General features: G+C 53.6%; 2 protein-coding genes across 2 annotated transcripts; one reads left to right on the top strand and one right to left on the bottom strand.

Moving 5' to 3' along the window:
* The first annotated feature begins 288 nt into the window (after positions 1-288).
* SAC3D1 (SAC3 domain containing 1) lies at positions 289-3,010 on the top strand. Its single transcript, XM_041721938.1, has 2 exons — positions 289-1,116; positions 2,403-3,010. The coding sequence occupies exons 1-2, from the start codon at positions 543-545 to the stop codon at positions 2,903-2,905; spliced, it is 1,077 nt and encodes a 358-aa protein (XP_041577872.1). The 5' UTR covers positions 289-542; the 3' UTR covers positions 2,906-3,010.
* Positions 3,011-3,218: 208 nt separating this feature from the next.
* On the bottom strand, positions 3,219-15,451 carry NAALADL1 (N-acetylated alpha-linked acidic dipeptidase like 1). Its single transcript, XM_041721937.1, has 18 exons — positions 15,258-15,451; positions 14,994-15,166; positions 14,791-14,912; positions 14,338-14,460; positions 12,176-12,459; positions 11,986-12,090; positions 10,277-10,362; positions 10,014-10,133; positions 6,055-6,140; positions 5,909-5,972; positions 5,759-5,826; positions 5,404-5,495; positions 5,227-5,317; positions 4,613-4,694; positions 4,356-4,529; positions 4,193-4,280; positions 3,990-4,082; positions 3,219-3,425 (listed from the first exon to the last, which is right to left on the bottom strand). The coding sequence occupies exons 1-18, from the start codon at positions 15,449-15,451 to the stop codon at positions 3,239-3,241; spliced, it is 2,232 nt and encodes a 743-aa protein (XP_041577871.1). The 3' UTR covers positions 3,219-3,238.
* Between the last annotated feature and the right edge of the window lie 1,100 nt (positions 15,452-16,551).

The following is a 16,551-nucleotide window of genomic DNA, read 5'->3' as shown; positions in this document are numbered from 1 at the left end:
AATGGGGAGAATAGTCTCCAGGGAAAGGAGTAGAGAGTGACAGTAAGGCCAATTGAACCAGGCTATCCGGTGACGGAGAGGAGGAAGTAGAACCCGTGTTAGGCTTACCCATTTGGGGCGGTACCCAGAGGCTGAGCGAGAGTAACGCGGGCTGAAGCCAGGGAGGGCGTGGCCCCGCCCCTCCGGCAAAGTGATTGGTCGCGGGAGGGACTACGTGCTGGTGCATCATGGGAGGGGGACTCTCAGTGGACTGCGCGCGGTGCATCCTGGAGCCTTTAGTAGGCGCCTGAGTCGGAAGTGGCGGCGCTGAAGTACAACGCGGGGTGTCTCGGGAGGCCCGCTCCAGGCCTTGTGGGAGGGGACAAGGCCCGGGGAGAGGACTGAGGTGGCGGGGTAGGGCGGATGGGCGGGGCCCGGCTGGGATCACCCCGCCGGGTCGCGGGAGCCCCGGCCAGCCTCGGCCCGCTCTCGGATAGAATGGGGCGAGTGGCTGCGCCCGGCTCCGGGATGCTGAGAGCCTGTCCTTTCCCTTCAGCGCCCCCATGCCCGGCTGCGAGTTGCCCGTGGGCACCTGCCCAGACATGTGCCCGGCCGCCGAGCGCGCCGAGCGCGAAAAGGAGCGCCGCTTGCACCGCTTCGAGGTGGCGCCCGGGTGCCGCAGCGACCCGCCCCGCGCGGACCCACAGCGCGCCGTGAAGGAATACCAACGGCCGGCTGCCGGCAAGGCGCGGCCCCTGCCGAGCCAGCTGCGTCCGCCGAGGGTGCTGCTGGCCACCGTGCGCTACCTGGCGGGCGAGGTGGCCGAGCGCGCCGATGCATCCCGCGCCGAGGTGGCCGGCTTCGTGGCGGATAGGTTGCGTGCGGTGCGGCTGGACCTCGCCCTGCAGGGCGCGGACGGCGTCGAGGCGGCGGCGGTGCTGGAGGCGGCGCTGGCCGTGCTGCTGGCAGTGGTGGCGCGGCTGGGACCCGACGGGACGCGCGGGCCAGCGGACCCGGTGCTGCTGCAGGCCCAGGTGCAGGAGGGCTTCGGTTCTCTGCGGCGCTGCTACGCGCAGGGCGCCGGGTCGCGTCCCCGCCAGGCCGCCTTCCAGGGTCTCTTTCTGCTCTATAACCTGGGTGAGTCGGAGTCTGGGCGGCAGGACGGCGGGGGTGCGGGGGGTTAGTTAGGGTAGGGGAGGGTGCCTCCACGGGGACAGTGGAGGCCGAGGAAGGAAAGAGAAGCTTTAGAGTCTCACCGTTAGCTCCCTCCTCATCCCTTTTTTTTTTTTTTTAAAGATTTTATTTATTCCTGAGTGACACACAGAGAGAGAGGCAAAGACACAGGCAGATGGAGAAGCAGGCTCCCCACAAGGAGCCCGATGTGGGACTCGATTCCAGCATCCTGGGATCACACCCTGGGCCAAAGGCAGATGCTCTACCGCTGAGCCACCCAGGTGTCCCCCTAACTTCTAAATGGGTATTGAGTTAATGAGCAACACCCACCAATCCCCGACGTGGGCCTTCTGGCCTGTCCCTTCCCCTATTTGGGTCTCAAATTTTTTTTTTCCTAATAAAAGTGGAGAGGACGGAGTTGGAACGGTAAAATTGGCCTGGTGATTTTCAAACTTTTTGAGACTTTCATCAGTGTTGCAAAGCAGCTAAGAACATATGCCCATGAATGTCTCAGATATTAGATCCTTCCTATGGATAGATGGTGCATTCTAATAAGTTTTATTTTTTTATTTTATTTATTTTATTTTATTTTATTTTATTTTATTTTATTTATAATAAAATGATCTTGATTTCAAAACTTACTAATGGGCCAGAAGCCTCAGTTTACAAAAGTGGCCCAAGGTTCCGGTGTCTGTGATTCTCCTGAAAGGGAAGCAGGGGCAGAATTTCCTCAAAGCAAAGGCCTTACCAGGTAGATAGATAGGGAAGATGTGGTAGAGCCACCTTCTTAATCTGTGCAGCCCCTGGGGCAGTGCGGAAAGGGCTGGGTTTGAAGTCAGAAAACCTGAATTTTGTTGTATTGAATTCTACTACATTCGAACTCTAAGTCTCTGACAAGTCATGAAATTATCTGGGTCTGTCTCCCTTATCTAAAAACAATGACTCCCTTTATTAGGAGGATTCAGACTGTTTGAAAGGGCTTAGAATAGGTTCAGGAAGCAGCTGATAGAGAAAAGGGGACCTAAGGGTAACTTGCCCCACCCCTGGGGGGGGGTGACCAGAGTGGAAGGTAGGTGGGCCAAGGCTGGAGATGAGCTTGGTGGTAGGCCAGGCCAGGTGGGCGAGGTGGGCGGGGCGGAGGACCCTGGCTGGTGGGAGGGGAGATGGGGGTTGGCCAAAGCAGATGGGGTGCCAGGCGGGCGGTGCCCTGGAGAGACTCTGGAATTCTCACCTGGGCACCTCCCTTACAGGCTCCGTGGAGGCCCTTCAGGAGGTTCTACAGCTACCTGATGCCCTGCGTTCCTGCCCGGCCCTGCGCAGGGCCCTGGCTGTGGACTCGGCCTTTCGCGAAGGCAACACCGCCCGCCTATTCCGCCTGCTGCGGATCCTGCCCTACCTGCAGAGCTGTGCTGTGCGGTGCCACATCGGCCGTGCCCGCCGAGGAGCCCTGGCCCGCCTTGCTCGTGCCCTGAGCACCCCCAAAGGCCAGACCTTGCCCCTGGGCTTCATAGTCCACCTGCTGGCCCTGGATGGGCCTGAAGAGGCACGGGACCTGTGCCAGGCCCACGGACTGCCCTTAGATGGACAGGAAAGAGTTGTGTTTCTCAGGGGTCATTACACAGAGGAAGGGCTGCCACCTGCTGGGACCTGCAAAGTGTTGGTAGGGAGCAAACTTGCAGGGCGCACCCTGGAGGAGGTGGTCATGGCAGAGGAGGAAGATGAGGGTGTGGACAGACCCAAGTCCCCAGCATGAGGAGGAGCTGTGCACTCTCCCAGCCCAGGACTGGATCCAAGCATTCAGGTTTCTTTTTTCATAATTCCTACACAATAAAAGGAACTTGTTTTGTAGGGACAATAACTATGCTTGATTTATTTGGGAGAGGGCAGGGAGGAGTTGAGACATCATAGCCATATGGGGGAAAAGAGCTCAGAGTAGCCGTACTGGGACTAAGCTGTTGCCTCAGAAATAGGGTTCTGTGATTGTCCTCAAATTGGCATCAAGGGAGACTGGGAAATACCCCCCCCCCCCAAAAAAAAAAACAACGAGTGGGAGAAGGTTAAGATGAAGGATGGTGGGGAGCTGGGGTCAGAAGTCAGCCACAGGCCTTAGGGTGGCTGCTGCGCCCTCCAGGGCCACCACCAAGATGCTGAGCTGCCTTTGCACTTCAGCCCAGGCGGGAGATCCAAGGCTTGTGTTCATGGCCCTGGAGCAGGCATTAGCCAGGCCTGGAAATGTGGCCACGGAGCCGGTGCGGGGTGCCCAGAGCACATGGCTGATAGGAGATATGGGGGAGAAGCAAAGTCATTTGGGAAACGGGGAAGAGAGGAGCTTCAGCCTGGAACAGGCTCTTGTCCCGTATACAGCTAGGCACAAAGTGCCTCCCCACCGTCTCTGAAAGCTGGGGACCTTACAGCAATGGCCCTGAGAGATCTAGGTTATGGTCCCAAGGTGACCTTGACTGATTTGCCTCCCATCCTTTGAGCGTGATTCCCCAGCTAACAGCAAAGGCCAGCAAAACTCAAAGGCCAGCAAAACTCTTAGATTCTCCTCCCTCAGGGGATCCCTGGGTGGCCCAGTGGTTTAGCACCTGCATTCGGCCCAGGGCATGATCCTGGAGTCCCAGGATCGAGTCCCACATTGGGCTCCCTGCATGGAGCCTGCTACTCCCTCTGCCTCTGTGTGTGTGTGTGTGTGTGTGTGTGTGTGTGTGTGTGTGTATGTCTCATGAATAAATAAATAAAATCTTTAAATAAAAAAAGATTCTCCTCCCTGAGATGGGTGCCCATTGCCCAGCCTCTCCCCATGGCACTTCCCAAGAACTTTGAAGCAGGCTCACCTGTAGTAGCGTTCTTCTGGGAAGGCTCGTGGGTTTAGGAAGGTCCGTTCCAAGAGCATAAGCTGGTCGTTGAGCATCCGGACCTGCAGGGGGCTGGAAATGGCAGGACCATCTCATCACCCTGGAACTAGCAGCCCAGCTGCCAGCCGGCATCCTGCCCTGGATGCCACCCTCCCAGACATCTGTTTGGTGCCCTTGCTCACTCAGGGGTGGCCTTCTGAAGCGCTGATATGCGTTGATCCAAGGCCCCAGCTGCCCCCTCAAACTTCTCCACTGCAGTCACCAGAGGTACTGTCGGGAACAGCCAGCATCTTAGCCCTGGAGGTGCAGGGCTCCCCGTACCTCCATGTCAAGGGGGCTCCATACCCAGGCTGATGCTGTGCTGCTCCAATAGAACCCCAAGGTTCTGCTGGGCAGCCTGCAGAAAACTTCGGAGTGTCTCTCCATAGTCACTGACGTTAAGAGGAAGGAAGAGGCTGTCGCTGAGCCTGAGAAGCACACTCCCTGCTGTCCGGGCCACAGCCTGGTGGCTGCTGAAGCCTGCAGGGAGGGTGACCAGGCCAGGGCTCAGTCTTCAGCCCATCCTCCCCCAGCCTCAGGATTCCCCTTTCCCCACTCCTCACCAGGGTCCACAAATTTGTCCACATAGCCAAAGGTGTCGAAGGCTGTGTGGTAGGTGGGGTAGATCCTGGCTGAGGTCTTGCTCTAGGGGAATTAAGGCCAAGATGACAGGCTTGGGATGAGAAGTCGGAGGAGTTGTACCAACAGTGAACTCTACAACATGGGAATGCTACATCCATGAGATAGGTTCTAGAATTCATACTTTACAGAGGAGGAAACTAAGATCTCTGGAATCAGAATGCCTCTTTTAAGATTTTCTTTTTTAAAATTATCTCTATACCCAACATAGGGTTTGAACTCCTGACCCCAAGGTCAACAGTTGCATGCTCCACTGATTGAGCTAGCTAGGTGCCCCAGGATGCTTTTTAAGTCAATGTCATCCTCCAACTAACTGGCAGTGTGTCACACACACCCCTCATAATGCATATCACAGTGTTGTATTTTAAATTCAGTACTATCTTAAATTTAATAAAATAACATTGGCGAGCATAAAGAGATCCTCAGGTTGAGAAACAGCCCAGGGAGCATAGCTAATGAGTGGTGGAGCTGGACTCAGTCTGCACTAGAGAGGATTTAAGAGAGGAAGGGACTGGGGAACAGAAGGGTGGCCACTCACCCGGTCATAAGTGTAGGCGATGTCCATGGAGGAGATGCCCAGGAAGTGAATGAATGGTGCATAGTCGCTACCAGCACCCAGAGAGCCAAGGCTGCAAAATGGAAAGATGGTCAGGCTGAGGGTGCTGGGCCAGCCTGCCCTCCTCTCTCAGGGCCCCAGCCCTGGCCATGGGCTCACCTGGGGACCAGGCCATAGACTGGGCTGCTACGGTTGAAATACCGGATCCAGTTGTCATAGATGCTGAGGCCACCCAGGCTTGGTGCAGGGATCTGACCCGGAGGGGAGTTCAGTCTGAGGCTGACCACTCCCCAGACCCAAGAGGCATCTGCCACCAGGCCCACCCAAGTCTCCATCCTATGCACAGGCCTGCGGGTCCTATAAGGCCTGCCCCCAGCCTCAGCCCCTCTAATAAGTACCAGCTTCAGACCCGTGCCTCCCCTCCATTACCCCTTGAGCCACCCAGCCCCGCCCCATCCCCCCCCCCCCCCCCCCCCCCCGCAGGGACCATCCTCTCCACCCCACCCCCCTTCACCTGTTTGGAGGCCGCAAAGATGACGCTCTGGACTGGGGGTGTCCCCTGAGCCCTCAAAGTCGCATTGGCTGTGGGAAGATCAGAAAGACTATTCGGGCCGCCGCCCCCTCATTTCCCCTCTCTCCCAGTCAGCCCATCCACCCCAGGTACCAAACACCGAGATGTCCACATTGATGTAGGCCACCGCACGCTCCTGCAGCTTGCTGAAGAATTCCTGCGGGAGGGAGGCCCGACGTGAGCCCGGCCAGGCCAAGCACCGGGATCCTCTTCACAGCCCACCTTGTCTGGCAGCTCACCTCGGTGAATTCTGTGGAGCCAATGAGCCCAAACTCCTCAGCCCCCCAGCTTGCAAACACTATTGATCTGCGGGGACGCCAGGTGCCTGGGGAGAGGGATAAAGGCCTGGAGGTCAGGATCCAGGAGTGGCTTGGAGGAAATTCTGGGGACTCGGAGAGGAGGAAGGGCCCCTGGGCAGGGCAGCTAGCGACAGGAGGTAGGTCCTGCTGCCTCTCCAGCCCAGCCTTCTCCAGGTGCCACCCTCCTTCCAGCCTCCCACCTGTGCTGGGACCCTGCTCCAACACTGCCCACAATACCAATCTCAGCTGCTCCCTTCTGCCCCAGCGCCCTGCCTCCCCGTCCTTATAGGTGTGCTTTGAGTAGACCTCCGGACCCTCCATCTCCAATTGTCTCCTTCGGGAATCCCAAGCCGAATTCTCCCGCAACCTTCTCCACTCGGTGATAATACATTATCCATCCAATCCTTATAACAACACCTTGAGGGACAGAGCCTTATCTCCATTTCATAGTTGAAACTGAGCCGCCCAAAAGGTAAATGACTCACCCAGAGTTACACAGCTGGTGGGCCGCAGAGCCAGGGTCAAATCTAGGGTCTGGCTCCGGGGTCCAGGGCCCTAACGAATGGTCCTTCCTCTCACAGCCTCTGGCAGCCTCCTTTTCATCTCTAGTCTCTGCCCACATCGCTCTTGCCCTGGTCTCCAGCCACCTCTGGGCAGCCCCGGCTCCCTTGCCCCTTACGTCCTCCAGACCCCTCAGCTTCCACAGCACTACATGTTCCCAGTTGTGCTTCCAACTTGAGCTCCAACTCAGTACCCTTTGACCATTTATCAGCTTTTCATTTTCATTTTCATTTTATTTTTTAAAATAGGCTTCATGCATAGAGCCCAGCATGGGGCTTAAACTCATGACCCTGAGATCAAGACCTGAGCTTAACTGGTTGAGCCACCCAGACACCCCTCTCAGCCTTTTGATTGATTGACTGATTGATTGATGGATTTTTGAAGATTCTATTTGAGAGAGAGAGAGAGAGAGACAGCACCAGCAGGGGGAGCAGCAGAGGGAGAGGGAGCAGCAGACTCCCTGCTGAGCAGGGAGCCAGAGGCGGGGCTTGATCCCAGAACCCCAGGACCATGACCCAACCTAAAGGCAGATGCTTAACCAATTGAATCACCCAGGCGCCCCTTAATTTTTTTGTTTTAAATGAAAATTGTAAAAGTATGTAAGGATTATACGCTTGCAATAACAAATTTTCACACTCTTTCCTGCCCCAAATGCATAACCTGTATCTAATCAGATGAATCCAAATTGAGGGAGGGACACTCAACAAAATAATATCAGGATCATAAAAGACAAGAACTAAGGAACTATTACAGATGACACATGCCACTACCATACATGCAATGTGTGATCCTGGATTGGCCCTCGGATCTGAAATTTCCTTTTGTTCTAAAGGTCATTATAAGAACAATCAGCAAAAAATAAAAATAAAAATAAATAAAAATAAAAAAAAGAACAATCAGCAACATTGTTAATTTCCTGATTCTGATGATTATACGGCGGCCATGAAAGAAAACGTCCTTATTTTTAGGAAATACGCAGTGATATGTTTATGGGTAAAGGTGCAGCATCTCTGCAACTCTCAAACACTCCAGAAAACCATGTAAAAAGAGCCAAGGTGGTAAAATCTTAATATCAGGAATATCTGGCTTCTTTGTACTCTTTTGGCAAGTCTCTTGTAAGTCTGAAATTACTTCAAAATAAAACACTTTAACAACAATAGAGGCAGAAATTCCTACACTACCAGAGGGGGTAAAGCCACAAGCCCAGCTTCTCTCCGCAAGCTAGTCCATTATCAGTTGATCTTAACCACACCTGTGGTTTCACATGTCATTTATGCCACCAACTCCCCAGTTTATCTCTAGAGCCTCTTTCCTGACCTTGGAGACCAGCACTTGTAACTGCCTGCTTGCCCTCTCCCTGAGAAATGTCTCTTAGGCACCTCAAAAGCACCATGTGAAGGGGCATGCATGTATAAAGATGTAATTTGTGACATCAGTACCATAAACGAGAAGGACAGAGCTTTATAGAAGTAGAACTTTTGTATGAGATTAAGTGGGTATCAATTCAAATTATATAGTTGTAACTTTAAGATGTTACATGTACTGGAAGATGAAAAAGTTCTAGACATGGATGGTGGTGATGGGTGCACAACACTGAATATACTTAATGCCACTTAACTGTACACTTAAAAATGGTTAGAAAGGTAAACCTTAGAGGCGCCTGGGTGGCTCAGTCAGTTGAGCGTCGGACGCTTAATTTCAGCTTGGGTCATGAACTAGGGGTTATGGGATCGAACCCCATGTTGGGCTGCGTGCTGGGAGTGGAGCCTGCTTGGGATTCTCTCTCTGCCTCTCTCTCTCCCTCTCTAAAAAAAAAATTAAATTAAAAATAAAATTTTGGGCAGCCCTGGTGGCTCAGCGGTTTAGTGCCACCTTCAGCCCAGGGCGTGATCCTGGAGACCTGGGATCGAGTCCCGCGTCGGGCTCCCTGCATGGAGCCTGCTTCTCCCTCTGCCTGTGTCTCTGCCTCTCTCTCTCTATGTCTCTCATGCATGCATAAATAAAATCTTTTTAAAAAATTGTTTTTTAAAGAGAAAAAGAAAGGTAAATTTTATGGTATGCATATTTTACAACAATTTTTAAAAAGCTAAAAAAAAAATAACATGTGAAGAACTGAATTCATATTCTTCCCCCTAGATCTGCTCTCTGACCTTGATTTGGTTTTCCTTTTTTTTTTTTTTTTTTAAGATTTTATTTATTTATTCATGAGAGAGAGAGAGAGAGAGGCAGAGACACAGGCAGAGACACAGGCAGAGGGAGAAGCAGGCTCAGCCCAACATGGGTTCAATCCCGGGTCTCCAGGATCAGGCCCTGGGCCAAAGGCAGGTACCAAATCGCTGAGCCACCCAGGCTGCCCCTAATTTGGTTTTCACAAATATTACTGCCATACACTAGGTCGCTCAAACCAGTAATCAAGGATCCAGGAGTCCTCCACTTGTCATCTCCCTTACCTCTGTCACCAAAGACCTCCTTCCCACTGCTCCCTCCTTGGTACAAAACACACTATACCTCCTGGCCCTGAGGATGACAAGGCCTCTGACTGGATGACAAGCCCCCACTCCATCCCCCCCATCCCTCCACCCCCACCCCATCCTGCATCTGCCACCGCTGCCACAGGGCCAGCCTCCTCACAACCTCCCCAACTGGAACAGGAGAAAGTGTTTACAATCAGGACTCCATCATGTCACTCTTGTGATTAGAATCCCACACCGTCTTCCCACCAACCTCATACTGAACTCCCAACTCCCCAGCTGGGCTGCCACCTGGTCCAGGCCCTCCTCTCCACATGCTATGCCCTCCACGTGGATCACCACCTCACCCCAAACTGCCAGCTCCGGAGGGAGGCCTTCCTGAGCTGGGCCTTGTACCAGGACAGCCCCTTGGACATTTTTCCTTATAACAGCGGGGACCACAGTTGTCTTTACACGCAGCAACTCAGATGTTCACGGTGGGGGGGGGGGGGAGGTGTCTGCTGCACCTAGAACTGGCTTGGCACATGGTAGGCACAAGGCATGTATGTTGAGTTAAATCCCTGCCTCAACTGGGCTGAAGCTCCCCGAAGGCAGAACCTGGGCACCCCCTTCTCACAATGGCACCTGGCCTCACTCCACTGGAGGGGCACACGGCCTCTCAGAAGCCACTGCACGAACTCTCCATATCCCCCCGGGGGCCACTTGAGCGAGGCCAGGGCTGGCGTCCTCGCAGGTTCCCCAGGGCCCTCAGGCCGGGCACAGTGGGCCTGGGCGCTGGGCCGGAGCAGGTGGGGCAGGAGTCCTGCGCAGAGGTGTGGGTGACCGCCTGCGCCGAGAGCCCCTAGACCGCGGACGGGGCTGCCTCACCTTTCTTCAGCAGGGTCCCCAGGACCCGGGAGAGCTCGAGGAGGACAGCCGTGCCACTGCTGGGGTCCACGGCCCCGTGTACCCAGCTGTCCCGGTGGTTCCCGTACAGCACATAGCGGTCTGGCCGGGGCAGCAGAGACGCAGAGACCGGGTTAGGGGGGTATGGGTGGGGCCAGCCGGGCGGGGCGCGGGGTGGGGATCACGGCCAGAGGGCCCTGGGGGCCGGGCGGGCCGGGGTCTGGGAGCCCCCAGGGGGCGCTCACCTGGCTCCACCGCCCCACGGATGATCCCCAGGACGTTGGAGGAGTTCCGCAGCTCCAGGCGGTTGTAGACACTCACGTTCACCTGGCTTGGGGAGCCAAGGGGGCGACCAGAGTCTTGGCCCTGCCCACTCCCTCCCCCCATGCGGGGGAAACTGAGGCCCAGGGCGGCGAGAAAGTTAATCCAATGATCAAAGACCTTTCTTAGGCCGCAAGCAAACCCCAAAACTTTTTGTTTTGTTGGCTTTTTCCTGTGCTGCCTCCCACACCCCCTGCTCCCCCTTGCTCCCCACACTGGCCTCAGGCTGGAAGCCCTTCCTCCACTGAAGTTACTGTTTTAAAGCAAAGTTTACAGTGTCAGTTAGCTGCCCAGACTCTGTCTCCACGCTTCCTCCACCCCACCCTGAGGAGTCAGGAGAAGCTGGGGGAGTCAGAAGAGCTTCTGGGGGCTCTGCTCACCCGACTCTGCTCTTGGCCAGCCTGGAGGATGGAATGAGGGCAGAGGAAAGAAGATGCACAGCCTGAGGGGTTCTCATTTCCTTGGGCTGTGAGCTCTGAGCCCTAGTCCCAACCCTGCCTGCATCCTGGGACCTCTCCAGACCCCAGGCTAGGACCAGGTCTCCCATCACGCTGGGTGTGTGGATTCCAGCAAAGGAGCCAGAAAAATGCTATGACTCCACAGACCCCTTGTGGGGGACCCCAACTTAGGCTGAGGATTGGGTGTGTTGGATGCTCATGGTACCCCTGCCAGGCCTCTTTATTTATTTTATTTTATTTATTTATTTTATTTTATTATTTATTCATGAGAGACAGAGAGAGAGAGAGGCACATACACAGGCAGAGGGTGAAGAGGACTCCATGCAGGGAGCCTGATGTGGGACTCGATCCCGAGACTCCAGGATCATGCCCTGGGTCGAAGGCAGGCGCTAAACCGCTGAGCCACTCAGGGACCCCCTCGGCCAGGCCTCTTTGCTGAGAAGACTTCTTGGACTATTTCCCAAGAACCCTCCACATACACCCTTTCACAAGCCGCCCCTCCTGAGAGGAGGGGGCCCTCTGCCCCTCTCCCCCGTGTACTGCCCACCTGTGTTCTGCTTGACCAGCACAGAAATATTAAATGTACTCTATTCACCAGGAAAAAAAAATGGAGCAAGTCCTGTTCTTCTGATTCTAGTTCTCATGGACTCAGTTAGGTATTTTTTGGATACCTAGTGTATGCCAGCATCATAGTAGGCTCTGGGCAGTGACTGGACAGACACAGCCCTGCTCTTGTGGGACCTCCCTCCCCTGAAAGAGGCAAACCCCGAGGAAGTAAGCCACTGCAGGCGATGAAGTGGCATGAGAAGGACACTAACAAGGCCACCTGTGAGATGATACCTGGTGACAGGTTGAGGATGTTGGTCTCAGCTAGGCAGGAGTGTAGGGAAGGGTGTTCCAGGCAAAGGGAACAGCAAGTGCAGAGGTCTTGGTTTGCACTTGGCATGTTCAAGACAGGAGGTGGCTGGAGAGTGGAGGTAATAGGTGAAGTGGGGGTGAAACTCCACAGGGCCTTGTGGGCCATGCAATTGTTTCACTGGCTTCCCCAAAGACAGGACAGGTATCCCGAGAAAGTTGGAAGACAGAAGAAATGGAAAGGCTAGGCCTTGAGATGGGCAGGGAAGCCTACCAAGGGAAGAGGAAAGGAGCCTTGAGGAGGAGGAGCCCCACATCACCTGTCTGCTGGGAAGTCACCATTTGGCTGGAAGCCAGGTCCCAGCTTGTAGTCACAACCCAGTGCTCCCTGCCAGGCAGCTGGGGCCGAGGCTCCCTGGAGGTTGCTGGGGAGGAGGTGAAGGATGTGGGGATTGACGGTTGAGGGCCACTGGAGGGTGGGCAGGGGACCCCCAGAGCACCAGAGCTTACCAGAGAAGGATTTTTGCATCTTCGAAGCCAATAGGTTGAGTAGGAATTGGAGGAAATCCAGAGGCAGTATCTGGATCCAGGCGGAAGGAAGAGGGATTGGCTGGAAGGTACGGAGTCAGGGGATCCCCAAAATACTCATAGTAGGAGCCTCGCTCCACCCCTGATGGAGGCAGGCGCCAGGAGTTTGGGAAGGTCTCATTGGTGGAGCTCTGCCCATCATTGATGTCTGCGGGGTCCGTGTACACCAACACCCCAGCGATCCCATGTTTGGCAGCGTTGACAGCCTGCAGGAGGTGGATGAGGCTGTGTTTAGGGGAAGGGGGAGGTGGGCTCAGGTCCTGTTCCCTGACTCCTTCCTCGCTGTAAAAGATCTGTCTTCCTACAGGCAAGATGATATTCATACCAATCCTTCACTGCAGCACTGCTTGCAAAAGACCCTGGGGCATAGGCTGGCGATGCTTATCAGTGTGGCTGGTACAGAAAAGGGAGGCAGGGAAATGGAGGCAGGGTGTGCTCCTGCACCCGTGGTTACAGCAGCACCTTCACAGGAACCAACAGGTGGAAGCAGCTCAAGTGTCCACCGACAGGAGTGGACAAGCAAATGTGGTACCCAACGTGCAAGAGACTATTACTCAGTGTTCCAAAGCAAGGAAGCTCTGACACAGCATCGATGGCCCTTGAAAACATTATGTTCAGTGAAGAAGCCAGACACAAAAAGACAGTGTGTGCTTCATCTTATGTGACATTCCTAGAACAGACACATTCATACGGCCTTCAGAAAGAGGGCAAAGGTTACTGGGAGCCTGCGAGGCAGAATGTGAGTATTTAATGGGCATGTGAGTATTTAATGGGCACCGAGTTTCATTTGAAATGATCAGGAGTTCTGGGAATGGATGGTGGTAATGGTTGCACAACATTGTGAAGGTACATAACACCCTTACATTATATATTTAGATTTATTTTATGATTAGATTGGTCTTAATTTTATGCCGGTATATTTTAGCACAATAAAAATAAGAGTACATCAAAAAAGGAAGAAAAAGGACACAATTTATGTACCAATCAAGAATAATCTCTAGAATGTATTACGGTGAAAAAAAGCACAGCTTGAAACAGTGGGTATAGTATGCTGCTTCTATAGAAAAAGGGGAAATAAAAATATATATTTTTATGTGCTTCTTCCAAAAGTAACTGTGGGTAGATCGCCCATAAACTTAAAAAAGAAAAAAGAAAAAAGAAAAAAGTAGTTACCTCTTCGGAGGATGGCATTGCAGGAAAACTTTTCAACTCTAGACTTTTTTTTAAACTGGGAAGTCTATAATCTGTATAATTCCACCACACCTCTTCTCTCTCTCTTTTCTTTTCTTTTTTTTCAGCTCTCATTATGGGTACTTCATTGAATACAGATAACATAAAATTTACTGCCCTATCCATTTTATAGCACAAAGTTCAGAGGAATTAAAGACATCCACATTATTGCACTGCTGTCACCACCACCCACTGACATCTTCTACTTGCAAACCCGAAACTGTAGTTTCACTTAACACTAACTCTCTATTCCCTTTTCTCAGTCTCTACCTTCTTAAATTAAAAGAAAACACACACACACACACACACACACACACACTTTTTTAAAAACTACAGATGTGAAATACTTAGTCAAAAGTTTTAGTTGAAAAGATGCAGACTGGGAAGGAGGGCAAGAGAAGGGATTTAAGTTGAATATTCAGAAGAACTACTTTGCAGGAGAACTTAGACTCTCAGCATATCAAAGCTGAAAATGTGGGCAGCCTGGGTGGCTCAGCGGTTTGGTGCCGCCTTCAGCACAGGGCAGGGCGTGATCCAGGAGTCCTGGGATGCAGTCTGGGTTCCCTGCAAGGAGCCTGCATCTCCCTCTGCCTTGTCTCTGCCTCTCTCTCTCTCTCTCTCTCTCTCTCTCTCATGAATAAATAAATAAAATCTTAAAAAAAAAAAAAAAAGCTGAAAATTTTGCCTGATGCATTTATTTCCTCAGGCTCCGTGGGGTCAGGGGAGGCATCCAATGGTAACAGCACAAATCCAGCTTCCTGTTCAGGCCTAGCCCAGGGCTCCACACCCCACCCAATGCTGCTCCGCCCCTCCCCCACCCCACCTGGCTGCTTGCACTGGGGACTACCGCTCACCTTGGCCCCACGTCCTGTGCCCCCATATCGGGTCAGCGCGATGGTGCCTTCTAATTTGATGCCCTGAGCCTGTAGCTTCATGAAATCTTCTTCTGTTCCCTGGTTGGCATAGACCAGGAGGCCCTAGTCCCAAGAGGAGGTGGTCCTTAGAGCCAGGCCCAGCAAAGAGGGAGTGAGGAAAGGAGAGGGAGGCTGAGTGGCGGGATGATGGATTTGGATTCTATTTTCCCGCTTCACCCAGACCTTTTAAGCTCCCCAAGAAGAGAGTCACCCGTGGCTTTCTCCATGTCCAGATACCCTGAAGCAGGCCTGGCCTTGAGTAGGGGCCATTAGTATTTGTAGAATGACTAGGTGATGGGCAACAGGAGTAGCAATGGAGAAATGGGGGGCAGGGCAAGCTCCTAGGCCAGGAAGGGAGGAGTTGGGGTGGAGGGCAGGATGTTCCAGGCCCACCTGTGGGGTTCCCGGGGGAGCGTAGGCTGCGTATGGGGGTACCACATCGGGACCCCCCTGCTCCCCAGTCAGGTTCTGTTCGCTCTGGCGGCAGGAGAAGAGGACATTCCCAGTGGGACTCACTGTGGAGGAGGAGTAGTGTCAGGGCTGGGCCTGGCAGCTGCCCACCCCACAGGCATCCCCAATCCTGAGCAGCAGCTCACCGACAGCCACACGGTTAGGCTGCTCCCGGCTGGGGAAGGACAGCAACACTTTATAGGTGGAGGCCTCAGCTGAGTCCAGGCCTGACTCCGGGTCCCGCCAGCGCTGCAGCAGCAGCTGCACCAGTGCCTCATCTTGGGGGCTAGAGGCCAGGTGAGGCTCCCTGGAGAGTTCTCTGTAGGGTGGAAGGAAGGACAGGACGGCCAGGACCAGGGTTAGGGAGGCCTCTCTGGCCCACCAGAGGGGAGGGGAGACAACCATCTCACCTAAGGTTCTCTCGGATCCTGCGGGCATCCAGCTGTTGCATGATGCTCTCAAGGATCTCCAGATCCAGGTCCTGGAAGATGCTGGGAGTTGGTACATCGGCCCCTTTGGGGATGGCAAAGTGGCCCAGTATGATCCCCAGCCCTACGAGGGCAGCGCCCCCCACTACCCCCCCAAGCACATTCACCCACTGCATCCTATGGAGTCTTAGCAAGCTGGAGTCACTCCTTATAGATGAGTGTTGGTCTAGTTAACCATTACCCTGTGGGTGGCCCTGCCCTTTGGCCTCCAGCTGTCAGGGAGAGTCAGGGAGCGTCAGGGAGCATCCCGCAGGGAGGGCCAGGAGCAGTTACATCTACCTCGATTTTTGCTGTCAGTTACCTGGAAGGGACTCCCCGGGGAGTCAAGTGCACACAGACACACTGAGATCTCCCTGGGAAGGACAAGGTCTCAGCCAGATCTCCCAGTAAAACAGGCCGAGCCAGAACGGGAACTCAGACCCCTGTTCAGAGCAAGACTGGGCCTGCTCCCTACTATCCCCACCTCTGTCTCCTCGGTGTTGTGGAGGCCAAGAAAATTAAGACCATTCCACTTTAAGTTCAGCGTTATCGCAAGTACAGCCATCCCAGGCCCCTGTGAATAAGAGCTGAACTTTACCTTACTTAAGTTACAGGAAGAAAACAGCTTACAGCTTAACGTCCTAGAAAGCCCCATATTATAATAAAAACAGAGCCCAAGCCAAGGGCCAGAAGCCCCTATTAGAATAAGAACAGAGCTCAATGCCCTTGAAGGCCCCATATCAAAATGTAAACAGAACTTGAGGAATTGCTCCAGCCCTTCTGGAGGTGCCCGAGGCCAGTCCTTAAAACTAAGCTGAAACCCACCTCGGGGTCCAAGTCCCTGCTCTGCTGTGTCGGGTACACTTGGACCCAAGCTTGAGCTTGTAAATAAACCCTCGTGTGTTTGCATTGGTGTCGGCTCCTTGGTGGTTTCTCGGATTCACAATCTTGGGCACAACAGGTGTCATTTGATTTCCAGCATCCCCAGCCCTGGCTGCTTGAGCAGGTTTTGAGCTCAAATGCCATCACCTTGCTAGACATAGGCCATGATTTAGCTTCCCTGAACCTGTTTTCTTAGCTGTAAAATGGGAATAACAGATCTATTTCACAAAACTGGTGCTGTTTTCATTCAACAAGACCACATCTATAGAAATATATAGCCCAGTGTCTGGCACATAGTGGGAGCTCAGTAAATTTTAGCCACTCCTGCCTCATCTGACTCCCTAAAATGGCAAAA

The sequence above is a fragment of the Vulpes lagopus genome, chromosome 11 (assembly GCF_018345385.1).
Source record: "Vulpes lagopus strain Blue_001 chromosome 11, ASM1834538v1, whole genome shotgun sequence".
Lineage (NCBI taxonomy): Eukaryota > Metazoa > Chordata > Mammalia > Carnivora > Canidae > Vulpes > Vulpes lagopus.
The sequence above is the reverse complement of the archived record's forward strand: the minus strand, read 5'-3'. Positions and strand labels throughout refer to the sequence as shown.

Bases quoted from the DNA above. Each gene is read 5' to 3' on its own strand.
- NAALADL1 (XM_041721937.1), bottom strand. From the start codon at position 15,451: ATGCAGTGGGTGAATGTGCTTGGGGGGGTAGTGGGGGGCGCTGCCCTC. The intron at 14,913-14,993 runs GTGAGCTGCTGC...CCTCCTCCACAG, and splicing joins GCCTAACCGTGTGGCTGTCG to TGAGTCCCACTGGGAATGTC. The intron at 4,530-4,612 runs GTGAGGAGTGGG...CCCTCCCTGCAG, and splicing joins GGACAAATTTGTGGACCCTG to GCTTCAGCAGCCACCAGGCT.
- SAC3D1 (XM_041721938.1), top strand. From the start codon at position 543: ATGCCCGGCTGCGAGTTGCCCGTGGGCACCTGCCCAGACATGTGCCCG. The intron at 1,117-2,402 runs GTGAGTCGGAGT...CCTCCCTTACAG, and splicing joins CTTTCTGCTCTATAACCTGG to GCTCCGTGGAGGCCCTTCAG.